Source organism: Aquila chrysaetos, chromosome 4, assembly GCF_900496995.4.
Source record: "Aquila chrysaetos chrysaetos chromosome 4, bAquChr1.4, whole genome shotgun sequence".
Lineage (NCBI taxonomy): Eukaryota > Metazoa > Chordata > Aves > Accipitriformes > Accipitridae > Aquila > Aquila chrysaetos.
The window spans coordinates 65,464,036-65,481,894 of NC_044007.1; the positions used below are offsets into that span (position 1 = coordinate 65,464,036).

Sequence of the window (17,859 nt, forward strand, 5' to 3'; positions counted from 1 at the left end):
GTATAGCTACTGAAACACCCTTCTATGAAGGCCTGGCTATACTACGTACATAGGATATTGCGATGGCCTTTATTTGTCTCACCTCTGGCTGAACACAGAACTACTCTGGTGTATCAGTATTTCCCTCATGCTGGGAAAATTGCAAAGTTTTTTCTTAAAATGCCATTGCCTAAAGTCAAACCATGATACAAAAATATATTCATTAGAAGTATGTTTGTTTCTACTTCACAAGCATTCAGATATGCAAAAGCTAAAATATGAGAATTCAAAAGGTGTTATACTTATTTAAATGTCATGATTTTAAGCAAATTGTGGAGGGATTTGCCAACTTGGAATACTACACAGCTACAGCTTTAACTCAGGGTAAGTACTGTGCTGCTCCAGCTTGGAAAACATGGACAGAGAGCTGTTACACGACCCAGTTCCTTAGAATGAAAAAAAAAAAGAAAAGAAAAAATTATTGAGCACATTCTAATCATTTTTTTTGGAAACATGTATAAAAAGGATAAATTTGAAGTGTTATTGGAGAGAGTAGTGCATTGGAGAGTTTAGCATCCTGGCTTGAAATTCATGCTAGAGTCAAAATTTTCTATCATTGGTTTCACTGATGAGTGCAGCAAATTTATGTGCCCTCTTAATAAAAAAGGCTGCAACACAATCTGACAAATAGAGGCAGTCTGTTCAAATCAAGCGAACCCAAACTGAAGTTAGACAGCTGGCATGGGAATTTTAGTCCAAACAGTTCAAGTGTAGCAAAGCCATAAGCAACTGAAAATAGTCTCTTACAACAGTAAGAGTCTGACAAATGTAACAGTAAATAGTACCCTACTTAGTAAGTAGCTTTACTGAGATGGTTCACCAGATTTCATTAGTTTGCCTTAAAATTTAGTAGCACATCAAGTACTACTAGTTGGTAGTAAAACCTAGAATTCAATTTGTTCTGTGGCCTTGTGTTAACCTTTCTCTGTCACTATATTCTTCATCTGTAGATAAAAAGCAAGCATAACTTTTCATGTTGCATATTTTAAGGGCTGACACTATAGCTGCTTTTCTTCCTAGAAATTAGTGATACCAGATAAAATTCACGATAGAAAGACTTAAAGGCCAACCAGCTAGCACTCTCTGTATTATGTTACAGATTCCATCTGGGGAACAGACCCACGCTTCCTTTGCATGGACAGCAGAGCATGAGTAATGGTCTGCTAGGCTCTCAACTGAGAAGGGACTGGGCTGCAATGCTAGGGCACAGCCCAAAACTGAGAAGTTTCCTGTGTAGCATCTCCAGAGTAATGCCAGAGACTTTAGAGAAAGACTGTAATAGGTTTTTTATTATTTACAAACCACAACAAATTTTAAATATTTTGAAATATCATCATCTCTGCAAATGTAGACAATAGATTCACTAACAAGTAGAGCAACAGTTTTAGCTATGCATGCAGTGCCTTTCTTCCAGGAGTTGCAAAGTGCAGGTGACAAATATGATGTCAATCACATAGACAAAGAAGGGAAATTACACAGAGATTAAACAGCTTTGATAGATTGAAAATGGCTGTAAAGTTACAGACAATATTTTAAGCATATGATTTACCACTGAATTTTCTTATTAATAAAAAGTTATTTTCATATGCTTTTCAACACCTATTCCATATACCCTTCATAAACTGTTATTTGTCTCCCAGTACCACAGGCCCCTTGAGGATCTGCAGTAAAATCTGATGTCTTTTCTACTTTTATGCAGAACTAGTTTTGTACAGAATGACAGTGATGCAGAAGTCTTAGAAGACTGATAGGCAACAACAAACACACCACATAAATCTGGAACAGATGATGCACAGATTTTTGCAGTACAGAATTAACCATGACTGTATGTGCTGCTGCTGAACACTGAAAGAACGCTCAGGGAACAATGATGTTGAAAACCTAAAATAGAAATTAAAGTTGGCTTTTGCATTAGACTTGAAAAATGAGGTACAATTTTCATTACTATCAGTCTGGACCGAAGTTGCCTGCACAGACAAACCCACTTACATTCCTGCAAAGTGTGCATCAGTTCTTTTTAAAACTGAACCAAAACTCAAGATTCAAAGTTCTTAATCCTAAAGCAGAAGACCTCAACAAAAAATACAGATAATCCTGATAACAAAGTTAGAACAAAATCAGGAGTAGTAGTTAAAATAATGAGCTTGTGCAAAGTTTTTCTAGATACTGATTCAGTTGGGGTTCTTTGTTTTTGAGTCCTGTCCCTAGGGTCCAACTGAAATCATGTGAACAGCTGTCCCCTTGTCTCATGTACTTGCAGGTTGTAGTTCACTACTGAAACGACCGGCAATCTTAATTTTCAGCACAGAACTAGCCTATAACCACCAGAGGCCACTGCTGTTCTTTGCCTTTTCCCCGCCCGTAGCTGGGCTGTAGTGAGTAGTCAGCTCACAGGGGCCCCCCACAAGCATCACAGCAGCTTCAGTCCTTTCCATATTTATCAATACTGCACTCCTGCAGAGAAAATTAAATACAGTACACTTTTTACTTGAAGATAGAAGAAGAAAAAAATATCTAAATATTGCTTACCCAACCCTAGCCTTCAGGAGGAAATGAAACCTTGCATTCCAAAAACCTGATTTCATTCTTCGATATGATTAAATTTGGTAGCTAAAGGCAAGTTTTTACATGCAATTTAATTAGGTATCTGAAAGGCATTTAACTTAAAACTGATGAAAAAAATAGGTCCATACATTTGCCAGAGAACAAGATAAATGAATTAACAAAGTGTTAATTAACATTCAGTGATGTAAAAAATATTAAGTAATGTTTTGCTGCTATAGTTTACAGATGTTGGTATCCAGCCTGCTTATTTGTCAGGTGAAGACCCTGGTGACTGGAAAAAGGGAAACATTACACCCATTTTTAAAAAGGGCGGAAAGGAGGACCCTGGGAATTACCGACCTGTCAGCCTCACCTCTGTGCCTGGGAAGACCATGGAACAGATCCTCCCAGAAGCTAAGCTGAGGACCAGCAGGTGATTTGAGACAGCCAGCATGGCTTCACCAAGGGCAAGTCCTGCCTGATCAAACTCGTGGCCTTCTATGGCGGAGTGACTACATCAGTGGACACGGGAAGAACTACGGATGTCACCTAGCTGGTCTTCTGTAAGGCCTTTGACACGGTGCCCCACAACATCCTTCTCTCTAAATTGGAGAGATATGGATTTGATGGGTGGACTGTTTGGTGGATGAGGAATTGGTTGGATGGTCGCATCCAGAGAGCAGTGGTCAACAGCTCGATGTCCAGATGGAAATCAGTGATGAATGGTGTCCCTCAGGGGTCCATATTGGGACCAGTACTGTTTAATACCTTCATCAGTGACATAGACAGTGGGATCGAGTGCACCCTCAGCAAACTTGCAGACACCACCAAGCTGAGTGGTGTGGTTGACATGTCTGAGGGACAGGATGCCATCCAGAGGGACCTGGACAAGCTTGAGAAGTGGGCCCATGTGAACCTCATGAGGTTCAACAAGGCCAAGTGCAAGGTCCTGCACATGGGTCAAGGCAGCCCCCAGTATCAATACAGGCTGAAAGATGAAGGGATTGAGAGGAGCCCTGCCAAGAAGGACTTGGGGGTACTGGTGGATGAAAAGATGGACATCACCCAGCAATGTGTGCTCGCAGCCCAGAAAGCCAACCGTATCCTGGGCTGCAGCAAAAGAAGTGTGACCAGCAGGTCGAGGGAGGTGATTCTCCCCCTCTACTCCGCTCTCATGAGACCCCACCTGGATGTACTGCATTCAGCTCTGGGGCCCCCAACATAAGAAGGACACGGACCCGTTGGAGTGAGTCCAGAGGAGGGCCACGAAGATGATCAGAGGGCTGGAGCACCTCTCCTATGAAGACAGGCTGACGGAGTTGGGGTTGTTCAGCCTGCAGAAGAGAAGGCTCCAGGGAGACCTTATAGCAGCCTTCCAGTACCTAAAGGGGGCCTACAAGAAAGATGGGGACAAACTTTTTAGTAAGGCCTGTAGCAATAGGACAAGGGGTAATGGTTTTAAACTAAAAGAAGGTAGATTTAGACTAGATTAAAGGAAGAAATTTTTTATGATGAGGGTGGTAAAACACTGGAACAGCTTGCTCAGACACATGGTAGATGCCCCATCCCTGGAAACATTCAGGGTCAGGTTGGATGGGACTCTGAGCAACCTGATCTGGTTGAAGATGTCCCTGCTCATTGCAGGGGGTTGGACTGGATGACCTTCAAAGGCCCCTTCCAACCCAAACCACTCTATGATTCTAGGATTCTTTTTTTTTGGATCAGTGATCTGAAGTACCTGCTTAATACTATCTGCAGAGACTACAGCAAGTGACATTAAAGTAATGAATGTAATAAATGAGGATGGGGTCATCCAGCTTGCTTAACTAAGCCTACATGATATTAAGTGTGTTTTAATACAGGCTACTGAAACACTGTATGGTTTGAAATAAAGAACCCAGCCAAATGCTGGCCATATAGGATGGGGAGAAGAAAAAAGGGATATCCTGGAAAGCAACAAGAAGAACTTGAGCATTTTAACAGTTGAGCAACTAAGCAGCAGCAACCTGGCTCAGCGGGAGGTGGCTTTTGGATCAATCTTTGGGTAAAGACTGAGTAGCAAAAAAAAAAAAAAAAAAAAAAAAGATAATTGTATCACTGTAGGCAGCATTCTCGTAGCAGTTCCCTTTGTACAGATATACACCCTTTATAAAAGGGTATTTAAAAATTAAAAGATGCAGAAGAAAAATGTAACTCAGAGAAAGCTTTGGAATCTTACATAGATCAAACTAGTGAGATGATGAAAAAAGATTAATCAAGTCGCCCATCAAAAGCAAGTGTTTTGTATTTTTTTTTTAATTTAGCAAGGAAGACGTGCAATAAAAATCTCATTTTAGAAACTGAAGCCCTATGAATTCAAACCCGACATACAGCCGTGGCTTCAGAAACAATGAAACACGTGAAGCCCTGGAACAAGCTATCAATAAAAGCATCTCGATCTTTATCGATACCTTTCCAGAGGGCACACTTCCACGGCACACAGGTGACAGCATTCAGTATTATGGCTTATGACAGCAAAAAACTGCTGTTAAGTGATCCTTTACGACCCCCCCTTCTCCAGGTCTCCTCACGCAGTACGCGATTCAGGCAGCAGAATTCAGAAGGGTCACAGGCCGACCGGTATTTCAGCAGCAAACCCCGCCAGCCCTGACAGGGATGAGTGCTGGAAGCGAACGCGTTTCCGAGCCCCGTGTCCGCCCTGCAGACTCTGTTACAGAGCTCTCGGGCTAAAACCAGAATCCTCGGAGGGCGCAGGAGGGGAGGGGACAGGGAACGATCGCCCCCAGGGAACGGCGCCTGAGGGCCCGGTCGCCCCGGTCCTGAGGCCGCCCCGGTCCTGAGGCCGCCTCGCCCGTTTCTAAACTCTGAATGGGAAGCTTCAGCCCTCCTGCGGGAGCCACAGGCACGCAGACCCGCCGTGCCGGCTCCTACGGCCAGGAGGAGCGGAGGCGCCGACCGCGCCACGCACAACCCCGCTCCGCCAGAGCCCGTCGCTTCCCGCCGCCCGCACCCCTGCGCATGCGCCGCCACACCCGGATATACCACCCCCCCCCTCAAGGCGCGCAGGCACATAAATTCCCCCCCCCCCCCCGCTGCACCGCCACCTAGCGCATGCGCAACTAAACCTCCCTGCCACCGCCCCTCCGCGACCTCTTTCACACCGCCGTGTACTCCCCCCCTTCCCCTCCCCGGCGAGGCGCGCTCAGTGCGCCTGCGCCGCCTGGCCTTGCCGTGAGTTCGCCTCTTCCCCGCTCGCTCTTCTCCCTCCCGCCTCCCCCTCCTTCCCTCCCACGGTGGGCCGCTGTGCGCCTGCGCCAGCTTCCCCCCCCCCCCCCCCTCCCCTCCGGCCTCCTCCCACGGCGCCGAGTCCCCGTCGGCCCCCGTATAGGGCCGGGTTCGCTCTCTCTCTCGTCCCCGCCCCCTCGTCCCCCCTTCACCAACCGCCGCGTCCTTCCGCCGTTGCCAAGTGTGTGTGTGTGCGCGCGCTCGCGGGGGGGGGGGGGGGGGGGGGAGGGGAGCAGTGGGGAGGGGGGGGGGTGTGGGGGCAGCCATGCCGAGGGGGCGGCCTCCCAAAGGCAGCAGGGAGAGTAGCAGGGCCGGCACCGAGTCAGGTAAAGAGCGCGGCCGGGCGAGCGCGATAGGCGCCCGGGGCTGGAAGAGCGGGGCGCGGCGAGAAGGATAAAAAGCCCTCCGCGGGCTCCGCATATAGTCCCCGGATATGGGGGAGGAAGGCCGGGTCTATTGTGTGAGTGTATAGGCGAGAGCAGAGGGCGGAGGGGAGGGGAGGGGAGCCTGGCCCGGCCCTGCGGAATGATACCGAGCGGGCAGCTCCCGCCGCCCCACACGGCGCGGCGGCGGCGGGGGGAGCGTGGTTGGCCCGCCGGGCCCTGCGGTTCTGCCCGCGGCCTCTCGGGGAGCGGCGGCCGCCGTAATGGCCCCTTCACCCGCAGAGGGTGCGGGGGGCCGGAGCGGTCGCGGCGCAGGCCGGCGCCTTCGGTTCTTTGCCCGCGGTGGGGCGGCGGCGAGGCTGGCGGCCGGCGGGGAAGGGTTTGTCGGCCCAGGCCAGCGGCCTTGCCTTCCTCTTCCTCCCGGCGCGCCCGCGGCCCTGGTGCGGGTACTGCCGGGGCAGGTGCCGGCGCCGGGCTGGCCGGAGCGGGTGAGGGCCGGAGGAAGAGCCCGGGCGGGCTTGCGGCGGGCAGGACAGGAAGGCTCCCGACTCCTTCCGCCGCTCTTGCCTTTTTTTTTTTCTTTTCTCTTTTTTTTTTTTTCTTCTCCCCTCGCACTGCCTCCCCCCTCCCCCCTCTCCCCCGGGCCAAATTAATGAGAGCTTCGAATAAAGGATGATAAACGAGTGAAACTAAGATTCAACTCTCCTATTTTTCTGATTACGACAAGGAGGGTTTGCTTGTTTTGAGGTTTTAAAAAACACCTTTGTAGTCGTTTTCTTTGTGAGTATATGTATCAGAAAGAGCTGGTGGTCTTTCCCAAACGTTTACTAGTGCGTGTCACTCTTTATTTTCTAATCTTTGCTTGCATTTTAGCGTCGTTGATGACTACAGAATACTTCAGGGCAGGATTGCTTTGATGGGCTTGGGTTTTTTTTGACAGCAGTTTGTAGCTAGCGAGTTTTACGGCTCTTTTGTGTAGTTCGTTTCTGATGACGTTACTAGGGATCCACGAGTAGTATCTGAATAAAGCCCGCAAACTGCAAAAATCCTGTGTTTTGGGTAGACCAGGAAACCCTCTTCAGTGACTTCTCTTTCAGCACAAGCTTGTGGCCATAGATTTTTTTTTTTTTTTTTTAACCAGATAGAACAGGGAGAGGTTTCATAAAACATTCAAATACCATGGTTCTTTCTGTCATGAAAAGTCAACTCACTAATATTTTCAGTATATATTTAGAATGTCTGGTTTTCTGAATTCTTGCAGATGAGCTCTGGCTCTTCAAGAGGAATGTGTAGGTGAGCCTTCTGTGGAATACATCTTGTAGAATCTGTAGAATTACTGGCAGGCAAAAAAAAAAGTAATGCTGTACTGTTACGTGAGTGTTGGGAAGCTGGGTAGAATGTTTTCTCCCGTATGGAAAGCCAAATGGGCCACGGGAAGTTTTTATTATATTTTATTTTTTTTGTTGGAGCCGTTGATCTCAGCTCTTGAACACTAAATAAGTATATAAAGAAGGACCCAAAGAGCTTTGGCTGTTAGCCGTTTTGGAAGCTGTGGTTTTGGGTATTTTTAAAGTTTATTTTAACTGTGTACTTGATTCTCTAGTAGTTCTTGCAAGGGTACACATGTATCACATGCGTGTAAGCTCCTGTAATAATGGCACGGTGTATGAATGAGAAAAAGATCAAGACTGAGACAAGCTGTCCAGAAAAAGTGCCTAGTAGCTGTATCCCTTTTGCCTGTGGTTGGATCTTGATCTTAGACCCTTCCTATGCTAAGAGGTATGGCTGACAGGACTTACTGTGGGTTCAATAATATTTTGTATTTTTCATATATTTAATTTTTTAAATATTTATTAATGAAATTGTTTCATAGGGGTAGTTTGATTGCAGACAGTGATTTAGAATTACAGGGTCTAGGGCTACTGCAGGGATTCAGAGACTTCTATGGTCTGCAATTGCAAGGCCTCTGCCGTGTATAGGCAAATTTTGCGGCTTCTGGAGTTTTTGGTCCTTGAGATTTCAGCAGTTTGGGAAAACGGCAAAGTCAGTGTTGGCAAGCGTCACATTTTTTTCTACGCTTACATGTGGCTGAAAGAAGGTCATGAATGAAGAAGCTGGCTGAGCAGGACAGCTTGGATCTGGGAAATTTATGTTCTCAGAACATTTGGCTGTTTGTGCCATTCAGGTACAGGCTGACAGACTTTGAAAACTGGCTGTGAATTCCATAGGCTTTGCTTTTAGCAGCAGGAATTTTATTTAGAAAATAGCTGTTTACAAAAATAAATTTCCTATCTTTTGCTTAGGAAACTGTATGTTTTTAGGTGTTGTTCCTTTTTAATGTGTGCCCTCAGAATTCCTACAACCCTGGTATGCTAATGTCTTTCATGGAAGAGAAGTGTTGCTCTCTGTAGTTGTACAGTCTGTATGTTTATGGTAATACAGCTTTGTTTGGAAGAAAATAAAGGTGAATCAGCAGTGTCTTCTTGTGCAGCTTCCTTAGACTTTTTTAACCACCCTGCATGTCAAATACTAGAACATGTTCTTTGTTCTAGGAAAATTAAGTATGTTAGAGAAAAAACTGAACTCTAGGCAGCAACAGTCAAAACAGTATCTTGACCTCAATGGCTGCTATTCTAAGAGAACTTCTTTTGCATTGGTAGTGTTTTCCCCAAACTGTCTTGTAATTCTCTCTCTCTTTTTTTTTTTTTTTAAACTTAATTGAACTGTTCAAGTTGACGTCTCTGATGGGCACAAATTGAAACACAGGATGTTTGGTCTGAGCATAAGGAAACACTTTTACACGGTGAGGGCGACCGAGCACTGGCATTGGTTGCACAAGGAACTTGTGGAGTCTCCTTCCATAGAGATATTAAAAAAACACCTATACGCAATCCTGGGCAACTGGCTATAGGTGGCACTGCTTGAGCAGAGGGGTTGGAAAAGATGACATCCAGAGGTCCCTTCCAACCTTAACCATTCTGTGATTCTCCTTTGAGGTGGATGCAGTATAGGGTATGATTTTCAAGAAGCTTAAAAGAGTTAATCTTCTGCGATTTGGGGTTTTGCTGCTCCTTGATTCTTGCTTTGGCTGCTTAGCAGCAACTGTATAGCAAATCCTTCTACAGAGGTGCTGCAGGTCCTTGGCTCTTGCCTTTCTGGAAATTTCAGGATGAGACCTTGTATGTATATTAAGCAAGAAGAATGCATTAGAAAAAATGCTACTCTGTGCAGATGCTTCTAAAGGAAGAAAAGGACAAGCAGCTCTTAACACATAATTGGTGTTAACACACTAATAATACCTTTACACAGGTTCTTGTGACATAGCCTCTAACCTAAGAAGGAAGTTAAAGAATTATTCATGTGCGTGGCCTCAGAGTTTCCAGTGTGGCTGCTGTGATTATAAGTAACCTGCATTACAGCGTTTGAGCTGTCAGAGTTTTAGGCCATGTGAATTTTCTGTAGTCTGTTGGGTGTCGTTGCCAACATTCATTTGAGAACCACTGGCGGAAGGGCAGTTCTGTTTTCTCTGTTCCCTTAGGAATCTCTGTAAGACACTAGAAAGCGTTTTCCACTGCTATCATGCAGCTGAAGTAGCACAAAGAAAACATGCAGGGCAACGTTTATTGTGTTCTATTTATTTTGGTATGTTTTCTCATGCCCCTTTCTGAATATACTTATTTCTCTGATTTAAGCTTGTATATCTTAGCGATACCTTCTTAGTTAATACTACCTCAAACTGTTAGATGTACTTTTAGTTTTACTAGCTGATGTTGCGTAAGATATTCTTTGTATGCTTTCTTTAAGATATTGGTGTAATAGAAGATGCTAATTTAAAATATTTTTTTGAGCTTGGGAGAAGTGCCTAAAAATTGAAAAGAAAAAGCCTTGAAACACACAAGTGTTTTGGAAGGTGTGATATGATTTTGCTTTGAGAAGAGCTTTTAAAAATATGGTAGGCCTCACAGTGTAAGGATGTTATTTTGAAAAATCTTACTAAACTCTTTGTTTTAATTAGAATTTAGCAATGAAGAGTTGCTATTAAGCTGGAATTGAAATAAATACCAGTCTTTCACTGTTCAGTTAGCTAATGAAAAGACAATGTTTGAAGACATATTTGTTACAGATCCAAAGTAACATTTTGGGTGCTTATGGCAATTTTATTAGCTACTATAGTGGACCTGGGTTTTCTATAGGTTCTGTGAAAACTGGAGACACTGTCACTGGTTCTTTCTCTTAATTTGTGAGAGTTTCCATTTTGTCCCAGTAAATGTGTAGCTGTTGCCATGAGTTGATAGTCACTGCTTCGCTATTTCTGTCATTATTTCAGGTGTATGAGAAGGATTTTGAGGACTCTGTTGCTGTTCTTGGAGCCTCAGTCTTCTTTTTTTCCCCTAAATTTTCCTTCCCTATAGTGAAGGTCCTCTCTATTTGTACCAGTGCTGTTTGTCACTGTTTGAATAGCAGCAACATGAAATGGCTAGTTTTGACTTTCACAACTGTCTGATCATTCTCAAATAGCAGAAGAGGAATTCTTGAAACAGCAAAGTGAAATATTTGCAGGGTGTACTGAAGCAGTTTTTAAGCCTCGAGTGTATGTCCTATATTTAAACCCAAAGGCTACTTTTACACGTTTAAGCTGAATTCCTTTGTGAGTGCAGTTAAAACTGAGTATGTTGTGCCTTCAGAGGGCCTGAATTTTAACAGACTTCACATATGAAGAGTGGTAAATATTAAATACACAAAGATAAGAAACACAGAGAAGGAGATGTAGCTTTAAGTCTGCCTCTGCAGAGCTGGCTGTATTTTGTTTGCTGCCTGTCAGTCCTCTAGCCATCAGTTAGGGTGTGGGTATATTGAATTAGGAGAAAGTCAGTTCTGAGGCTTTACATTCCAATTTTGTATTACTGAAGAAAAATGCAACTTGAACTTACCAGTTAGGTCTTCCCTGAATTTATACTATGTAGAATATTTTAGTAGTGCACTAGGATTTTATATGGTGACCTCTGACTGACAAGAGAAGATTAAGTGAGTGATGTTGGGCAGGCAAGAATGAAGAGGTGGTGGTAATGCTTCTGTGATGTGGGCCAAATCTTTTAAATGTGATAGGTATAGGTATTTGCTTTTTCAAACGTGCAAGAGGGACAACTGGCCAAACTTTTGCCTTAGAAAAGATAATCTTTAGGCTTTAATAGTGATACTTATGTTTGGTCATCTCACTGTTCTGCAGTAACAAAATCTAAGTTTGTGTATGAGGGGTGTGTTGGGTCTTAACGAGAAGAAGAGAGACTTAAATTACACTGGTGTACTTTAATTCCACATTAGTTCCTCACTATACTTGATATATGTCTATGCCTTTTCCCCAGTGATCTATGCAGTTAAATAACTTGTGTTTAAGTTCTGGCTGTGTGATAACCTCAGCCCTTGTTCTGTCCCTTCTCCATAGGTTTCTGCCAATTGCAGGTCCTTGTTATTTTAGTCCCTATTGCAGTTGCGCTCATACCTTCATACCTCATTCTTTCCTATGCATTAAGTGCTTCCAAATGTAATTAAATGTCTGTTTGAGACCTCTCATGTCTTTTTCTTTTGAGTTTTTCTGCTGTAGTTGGATTGTGTTCACTCTCAGGGAGAGGGAAGATCATCTAGCAAATCATTTAATTAATTCTGAAATTTCTGTTAACAGTGTAGTGGCTGGGCACAGGTCAAGGTCTCAAGCATGAGACATCCCAATCGTGTAAAAACAGACAGCTGAAAAATGCTAGCTTGGTATATTCATATGGAGGTGTCAAAAAAAGTGTAACTCCTGGTTTGGAATATTTAGCAGTAAATATAGTAATATTTACCTGAATGTCAGATGAAGCTATCAGAGTTGGTTAAGGAAATGCCAATTTTCAGTTATCTGTGTAGATTAGGATGATGTGGATGGTATCTCTTAAGTGGTGGGTTGAGCCTGGCCAGCAATTAAGCACCCTCCAGCCACTCGCTCACTTCCTCCTGCAGTAGGGTGGTAGAGAGAATTGGAATAGCAAAAGCAAGAAAAAGTGTGTGGGTTGGGATGAAGACAGTTTAATAAATGAAGGGGAAAAGTAAAAAAAAAAAACCCAAACAAACAAACACCAACCACAAAAAAACCCAAACCAAGTGGTGCAAAGGCAAGCATTCCCCATCTCTCACAAGCAGACTGATGCTCAGTCAGTCTCTGAGCAAAGACTACCTTGGAAGGACTACCCCTGAGTTTGTATTGCTGAGCATGATGTTGTACTGCATGGAGCATCCCTTTGGTTAATTTGCGTCAGCTGTCCCCTCCAACCTCTCTCCCACCCTCAGCCTGCTCATTGCAGGGGCAGAGTGAGAAACAGAGAAGGCCTTCACGCTGTACAAGCACTGTTCAGCAATGGTTAAAGCATTGGGGTGTTGTCAGCATTGTTTTAGTCACAAATTAAAACGCAGCACCATACGGGCTGCTATGAAGAAAGTTAACTCCATTCCAGCCAGACCCAGTACAATCTATGTAACATCTACCCAGCTACGATGTAGCTATTAATTCTGTGTCCTGTCAGGCTTCTCTGCTGCCTGCAGCGCATCGGTGTGGCTGTGCAACTTCTGGAGTCATCTGTGGTCTTGAAAGGAGTGCAGCTGCTTTGTGTAGGCAAATGCCGAGCAATTGGCACCTGGACGTCCATCCCAGCAGTGTGCTCCTGGAAGCTAAGTGTCTGGACTGGTACTACTTTAAATACCAGATTGAGTATTGACCAAAATGTAATAAAACTACCTTGTCTTAGATGAGCAAATCTTGATTGATTTCTGGATTTTGGTCCAATACGTGGACCGAGAGTTGAGTCTTTCCCCTGCTCCTCCCTTCAGAAGTCATGAGGAATGGCTGTTTGCTGTTATTGTTTAAGAATGCTGACCAAGGTTTAAACTAACCTGATTCTTTTATGATTGCAGAACTAAGCAAAATGTTTTAATGATTCATTATCTTTTGTGTTCTATGACTTCACGTGTAGTATGAGGAAACATTAACATTGCCACCCCTGTTTTGTTCTCTTGTTCTACCACTTTCTTTCCGCTCATAAGTGAGTAAATAGGTTTTGATAGGGTCAGACCCTTTTGTTCCTAGACTTGCCAGCTGCCATTTAACTTCAGTGACAAGTTTTCAACCATGAATTCCGCAAGCTTGAGTGTTGTATTCGCTGTGTCCTCTCAGTCGGATGTGAGTAGGCTATTAGAGATCTAATAAGGCTGTGCTGCATTTACAGCTGAATGAGTCCATCTGCGCCTTGCAGAGAGGACTGCAGGCTGTCATGAGGCACAGTGCTGCTTACATAAGGAAGGAATGGTTGGGAGTGCTCTAATTCTGTCTTCCTCCTTCCACATTGAGTTGTCATCAGTGGCTTATAGCAGAGAGCACCTGCTTGCTGACTCAGCTCCCGAGGTCAAGTTTTCATGAAGGCTGTATCACAGAAATCTGTAGCTGAGTTGACCCGAAGCTTCATTGCTGCTGCTTCTCTGTGAGGGACAATTAATTTGAAAAGAACTTAAAGGCTGTAACGTTAAAGGTTGTAACATTAACAGTATTTTAAAAGTCCATCTTTATTATCATTGATAGGTACTTTGTAAATCTGATTCTGGTATTTTTGGACGCTTTGGACAAACTGTAAGCATACAGACAAAATGTATGTTTGACAGTGCATAATGAGCTAAGTCCTCCCTGTTTAGTTTAATTGTATTGATGCTTGACTGTCTCTCTCGAGCTGTGATGGAATAGGGCTGATTTATGTTGCAACTAGACAAACATACAAATTGGAGGGAAAAAAAAAAAAAGACAGTAGCTTTTGCACTGTTTCCTTGCAACTAATATTAATAAACAGCAGTGTTCTAAACTTTGCAGCTGTTCAGTGAGGTTTATCAATTGTTGTAGTGTGCAGGCCTGAAAGGATCACTTATTTTTCAGGGGATTAGTTACTCTGATACTCATTTTGTATTTTCTCTGTGTGTGTGTTTGTTTATGGATGTCAGTAAGTAGCTTCTCTCTAGTAAGAGCATGCCAGCTTTTCATGTGATTTTGCTGATGTTATATGCTTAATCAGTTAATGTCATCTCTAACTAAAAACTCAAAACTTTTAATTCTGTGTTGTTGACTTGAATGGCATTCTGTTAGTTCATTAACAGACAGCAGGCTTGTGTTTTTGTCTGGACAGTGTATATCTGACAATAAATAGATTGCTTAATCTGTGTACTTTATATTTTTCTGAGAGCATAGGCACCATATTAGCAATTTATGATAGGGTTGCTAATCTGATAAATGGTGAATTATGACCATCAAACACTATGCCGCTTATGTCAGTATTTTTATTTTGTTTCCCTTTGGTACACAAGGGAAGTTTAGAGTTGCTTTTTTTTTTTTTAATACATTTCTCAGTGCATTTAAAAGTACAGGTTCCATACCCCACTGCCAACTTCTTGAATTGGCATCATCTGTGTGGTTGTGGTATTCAAAAATATCGGCCTTTAAGATAGATTCAGTATTTTGCAGCGTTTGACTTGTTTCATGATCCAGGCCAATGTGTCTGAAAGCATTTTTTTCTCTGATATAAGGAAAGATGATTGCACAACTGGGTTTTATAGCTGATTTCTCTGAAATATGGTAGGCTATTACTTTGAATTGCTATGATAAAGAGGTATCAGTGTAAATAGTGTCTTCATCTGGTTATTAATTATTGCAACAAAAAACTCTCAAACTTTTATTTCATTTTTATATTGAAATGAAGACAGACCCAAGTCATACTTTTATGAGTCTGTGACACCTGCCTGAAAAGTCAAAATGTAGCTCACTTGCTTGTTACTTTTTTTAATTCGCAATGTCTTTCCTGTTTTTCTGTCTTCCCCTTTTTAAACACAACTTAACAGTTTTGTCCTTGCAGTTATCCAGTTGCATGATTTCAGTAGGGATATTATTCTGAATACGCTCTTTGTTGCTGGAAGAATAAAATAAAAAGTCACTTCCTGTGTCTTTAAGAAAAGGGAGCCGTGCAACTCTCGGAAATACCCAGTATTTGTCTGGTAATAGAGGACCAAACTATTTTAGTGAGAATACAAGTGAAAGAAGATGATTATAGTCTCATCTTTCCCTTAAGCTACTTCAGACATAGTGTTAATGAATAAATGAATTTGTGTTTTAATTTTAATCTGCATTAGATCCTGCCCTTTGAGTGAAAGTGAAACAATTGAACTTTCAGAGTTCTTTTAAATTCAAACTGGACTGTTTTCCTATTCTTACCGGCTGTAACTACTTAGAGCAGTCTTCAGCCTGATCGTCCAATAGTTGAGCCTTTGAAGATTTCTGGAATCTAACCTAAATTGATATGCTGTGCCTTATCCTTAAGGTTTTCTGCAGTGAGAGTGCTCTGCCAAGGCTAGCTGGACCTTACAGTCCAGTTGCTGATTCTGGGGTCCAGTCCTGACTCCCAAACATTTTTTTTTTTGCTCTTTAGCAGCATGAAAGATAAGACCAAACCAGCATAAGATTTGGCTTTGGAAAGAGTTACAAAGATTTTCTTTGAAAGAGTAATGCTAGAGATGTTAACAGATGTAAGCAATGAATTTTCTAAATGTGTGCCTTCTACTACTTCTTCCTTGGGGTCTGAGGGCCTTTAGGAAGGTGGAAAGGCTTGCAGGCAGCTTGGGTTTATGATCACCCATGAACTAGTCTTGAGAAACTCCTGATGTTTTGACACGGGGTGTGATATGCTCAACTCCTCATTTCCTGAAGTGTAGGCTGTTTTTTCTTTCCTATGAAATATTTTAAGGTTATGTTTCTGTTACCCCTTTCTGTTTATTTTAGTGGTGATCAATTCCTTCTTTTTGAAGAAAAGCTGAAATATCTTCAGGCTGTATATCTCTGCATCAGGTGCTATGACTTCATACACTTATAGTCATCAAATTTTATTGAAACGTCACAAGGATATTTAATTTTTCATTAACTTACAGTTAATTTAAACTCCTTTCTGAATTCCAGAAGAAAATTCATAGCTTGTAGATTAGTCAGTATTGTGGTTGATACAGATATGATACACATCTTAATAAAAATCATATAGAGAAATGTTATTGACCTAAAAAGTAAGCAATTTGGTAATACTATTCAGACGCCAGTGAGCACGTTGCTTTTTGTGTGTTTCAAATTGTAGAGAAGTTAGCACCTTTGATTTTTTCAAAGTTACACTTCGGGTACTTCAGTTGCTTAGGTGTTGTTTTTCTATGTTGTCCAGTGTCTTTGATCTCCAGAGTGAATGTTTAAAGATGACAATCTCTTTGGTTCATGGAGAAGGTTTAAAGCCCTTTCTGAAATAATGGATTAGACCATTTTTCTGTTGTCAGTTTAAAGTGAGAGGTCAGGCCTTCATGGGGTTGAACAATCACTCCCCTTTCTAGGGGAAAAGACTCATAGAATCATAGAATGGTTTGGGTTGGAAGGGACCTTAAAGATCATCTAGTTCCAACCCCCCTGCCATGGGCAGGGACGCCTTCTGCTAGACCAGGTTGCTCAAAGCCCCATCCAACCTGGCCTTGAACACTTCCAGGGATGGGGCATCCACAGCCTCTCTGGGCAACCTGTTCCAGTGCCTCACCACCCTCACAGGGAAGGATTTCTTCCTTACATCTAATCTAAACGGTACTCTACCAAGCAGATCCCTGAAGAGGCCAAAGTCTGCTCTCCTGAAGCCCAGGGTAGTGAGCTTGCTGTACTCCTTCCTCCCTGCTCTAAGGATCTTGAACTCCACCATTTCATGGTCACTGCAGCCAAGGCTGCCCTTGAGCTTCATATTCCCCACCAGCCCCTCCTTGTTGGTGAGAACAAGGTCCAGCATAAGACCTCTCCTCATTGGCTCCTCCATCACTTGGAGAAGGAAGTTGTCATCAATGCATTCCAGGAACCTCCTGGATTGCTTATGCCCTGCTGTGTTGTCCCTCCCAACAGATATCAGGGTGGTTGAAGTCCCCCATGAGGACCAGGACTTGTGAAGATGAGGCTGCTCCTGTCTGTCTATAGAGGGCTTCATCCACTTGGTCTTCCTGGTCGAGTGGCCTGTAGCAGACCCCCACTATAAAGTCAACTGTCCCTGCCCTCCCTTTGATCCTGACCCATGAGCTCTCAGTCAGCTCCTCATCCATCCCCAGGCAGAGGTCCATGCACTCCAGCTGGTCATTGACATAGAGGGTGACACCCCCTCCTCGTCTCCCCTGCCTGTCCTTCCGAAAGAGCCTGTATCCTTCCATTCCAACACTCCAGTCATAGCCATCCCACTACATCTCCATGATGCCAATAAGATCATAGCCCTGCAGGCGTGCACATCCCTAACTCCTGTTGTTTATTCCCCGTGCTATGTGTGTTTGCATAGAGGCATTTAAGTTGGGCCCCAGTGAAGATGCCTTAACGGCTGGAGCGGCTGGGATTCCTTTGTGCTGCTCTTCAGGTGCTCTCCTGCTGACCTGTGATGCCTCTCGAGGGTCTGGGCATCTATTGTTGGCACTGGCATCAAACCGGTAGTGGGAGAGGGATGGATTGAGGTTCCCTCCTGCAGCAACTTTAGTTTAAAGCCCTCTTCACCAG

General features: G+C 43.5%; 1 protein-coding gene and 1 long non-coding RNA gene across 5 annotated transcripts in view; one reads left to right on the forward strand and one right to left on the reverse strand.

The window, feature by feature from the left end:
• Positions 1–1,310: 1,310 nt before the first annotated feature.
• Positions 1,311–6,082, reverse strand: LOC115340213. Its single transcript, XR_003922985.1, has 3 exons — positions 6,025–6,082; positions 4,590–4,634; positions 1,311–2,493 (listed from the first exon to the last, which is right to left on the reverse strand). It is a non-coding gene; the product is annotated as an uncharacterized LOC115340213 (long non-coding RNA).
• Positions 6,083–6,095: 13 nt separating this feature from the next.
• Positions 6,096–17,859, forward strand: part of ZNF236 (zinc finger protein 236) — a 98,732-nt gene continuing 86,968 nt past the window's right edge. The window contains exon 1 of one of the 4 annotated variants that reach the window (XM_030011416.2): positions 6,096–6,194. In XM_030011416.2, the coding sequence (XP_029867276.1) occupies positions 6,134–6,194 (61 nt within the window). In that variant the 5' untranslated portion in view covers positions 6,096–6,133. The other 3 variants (XM_030011414.2, XM_030011415.2, XM_030011418.1) reach the window with 3 other exon arrangements.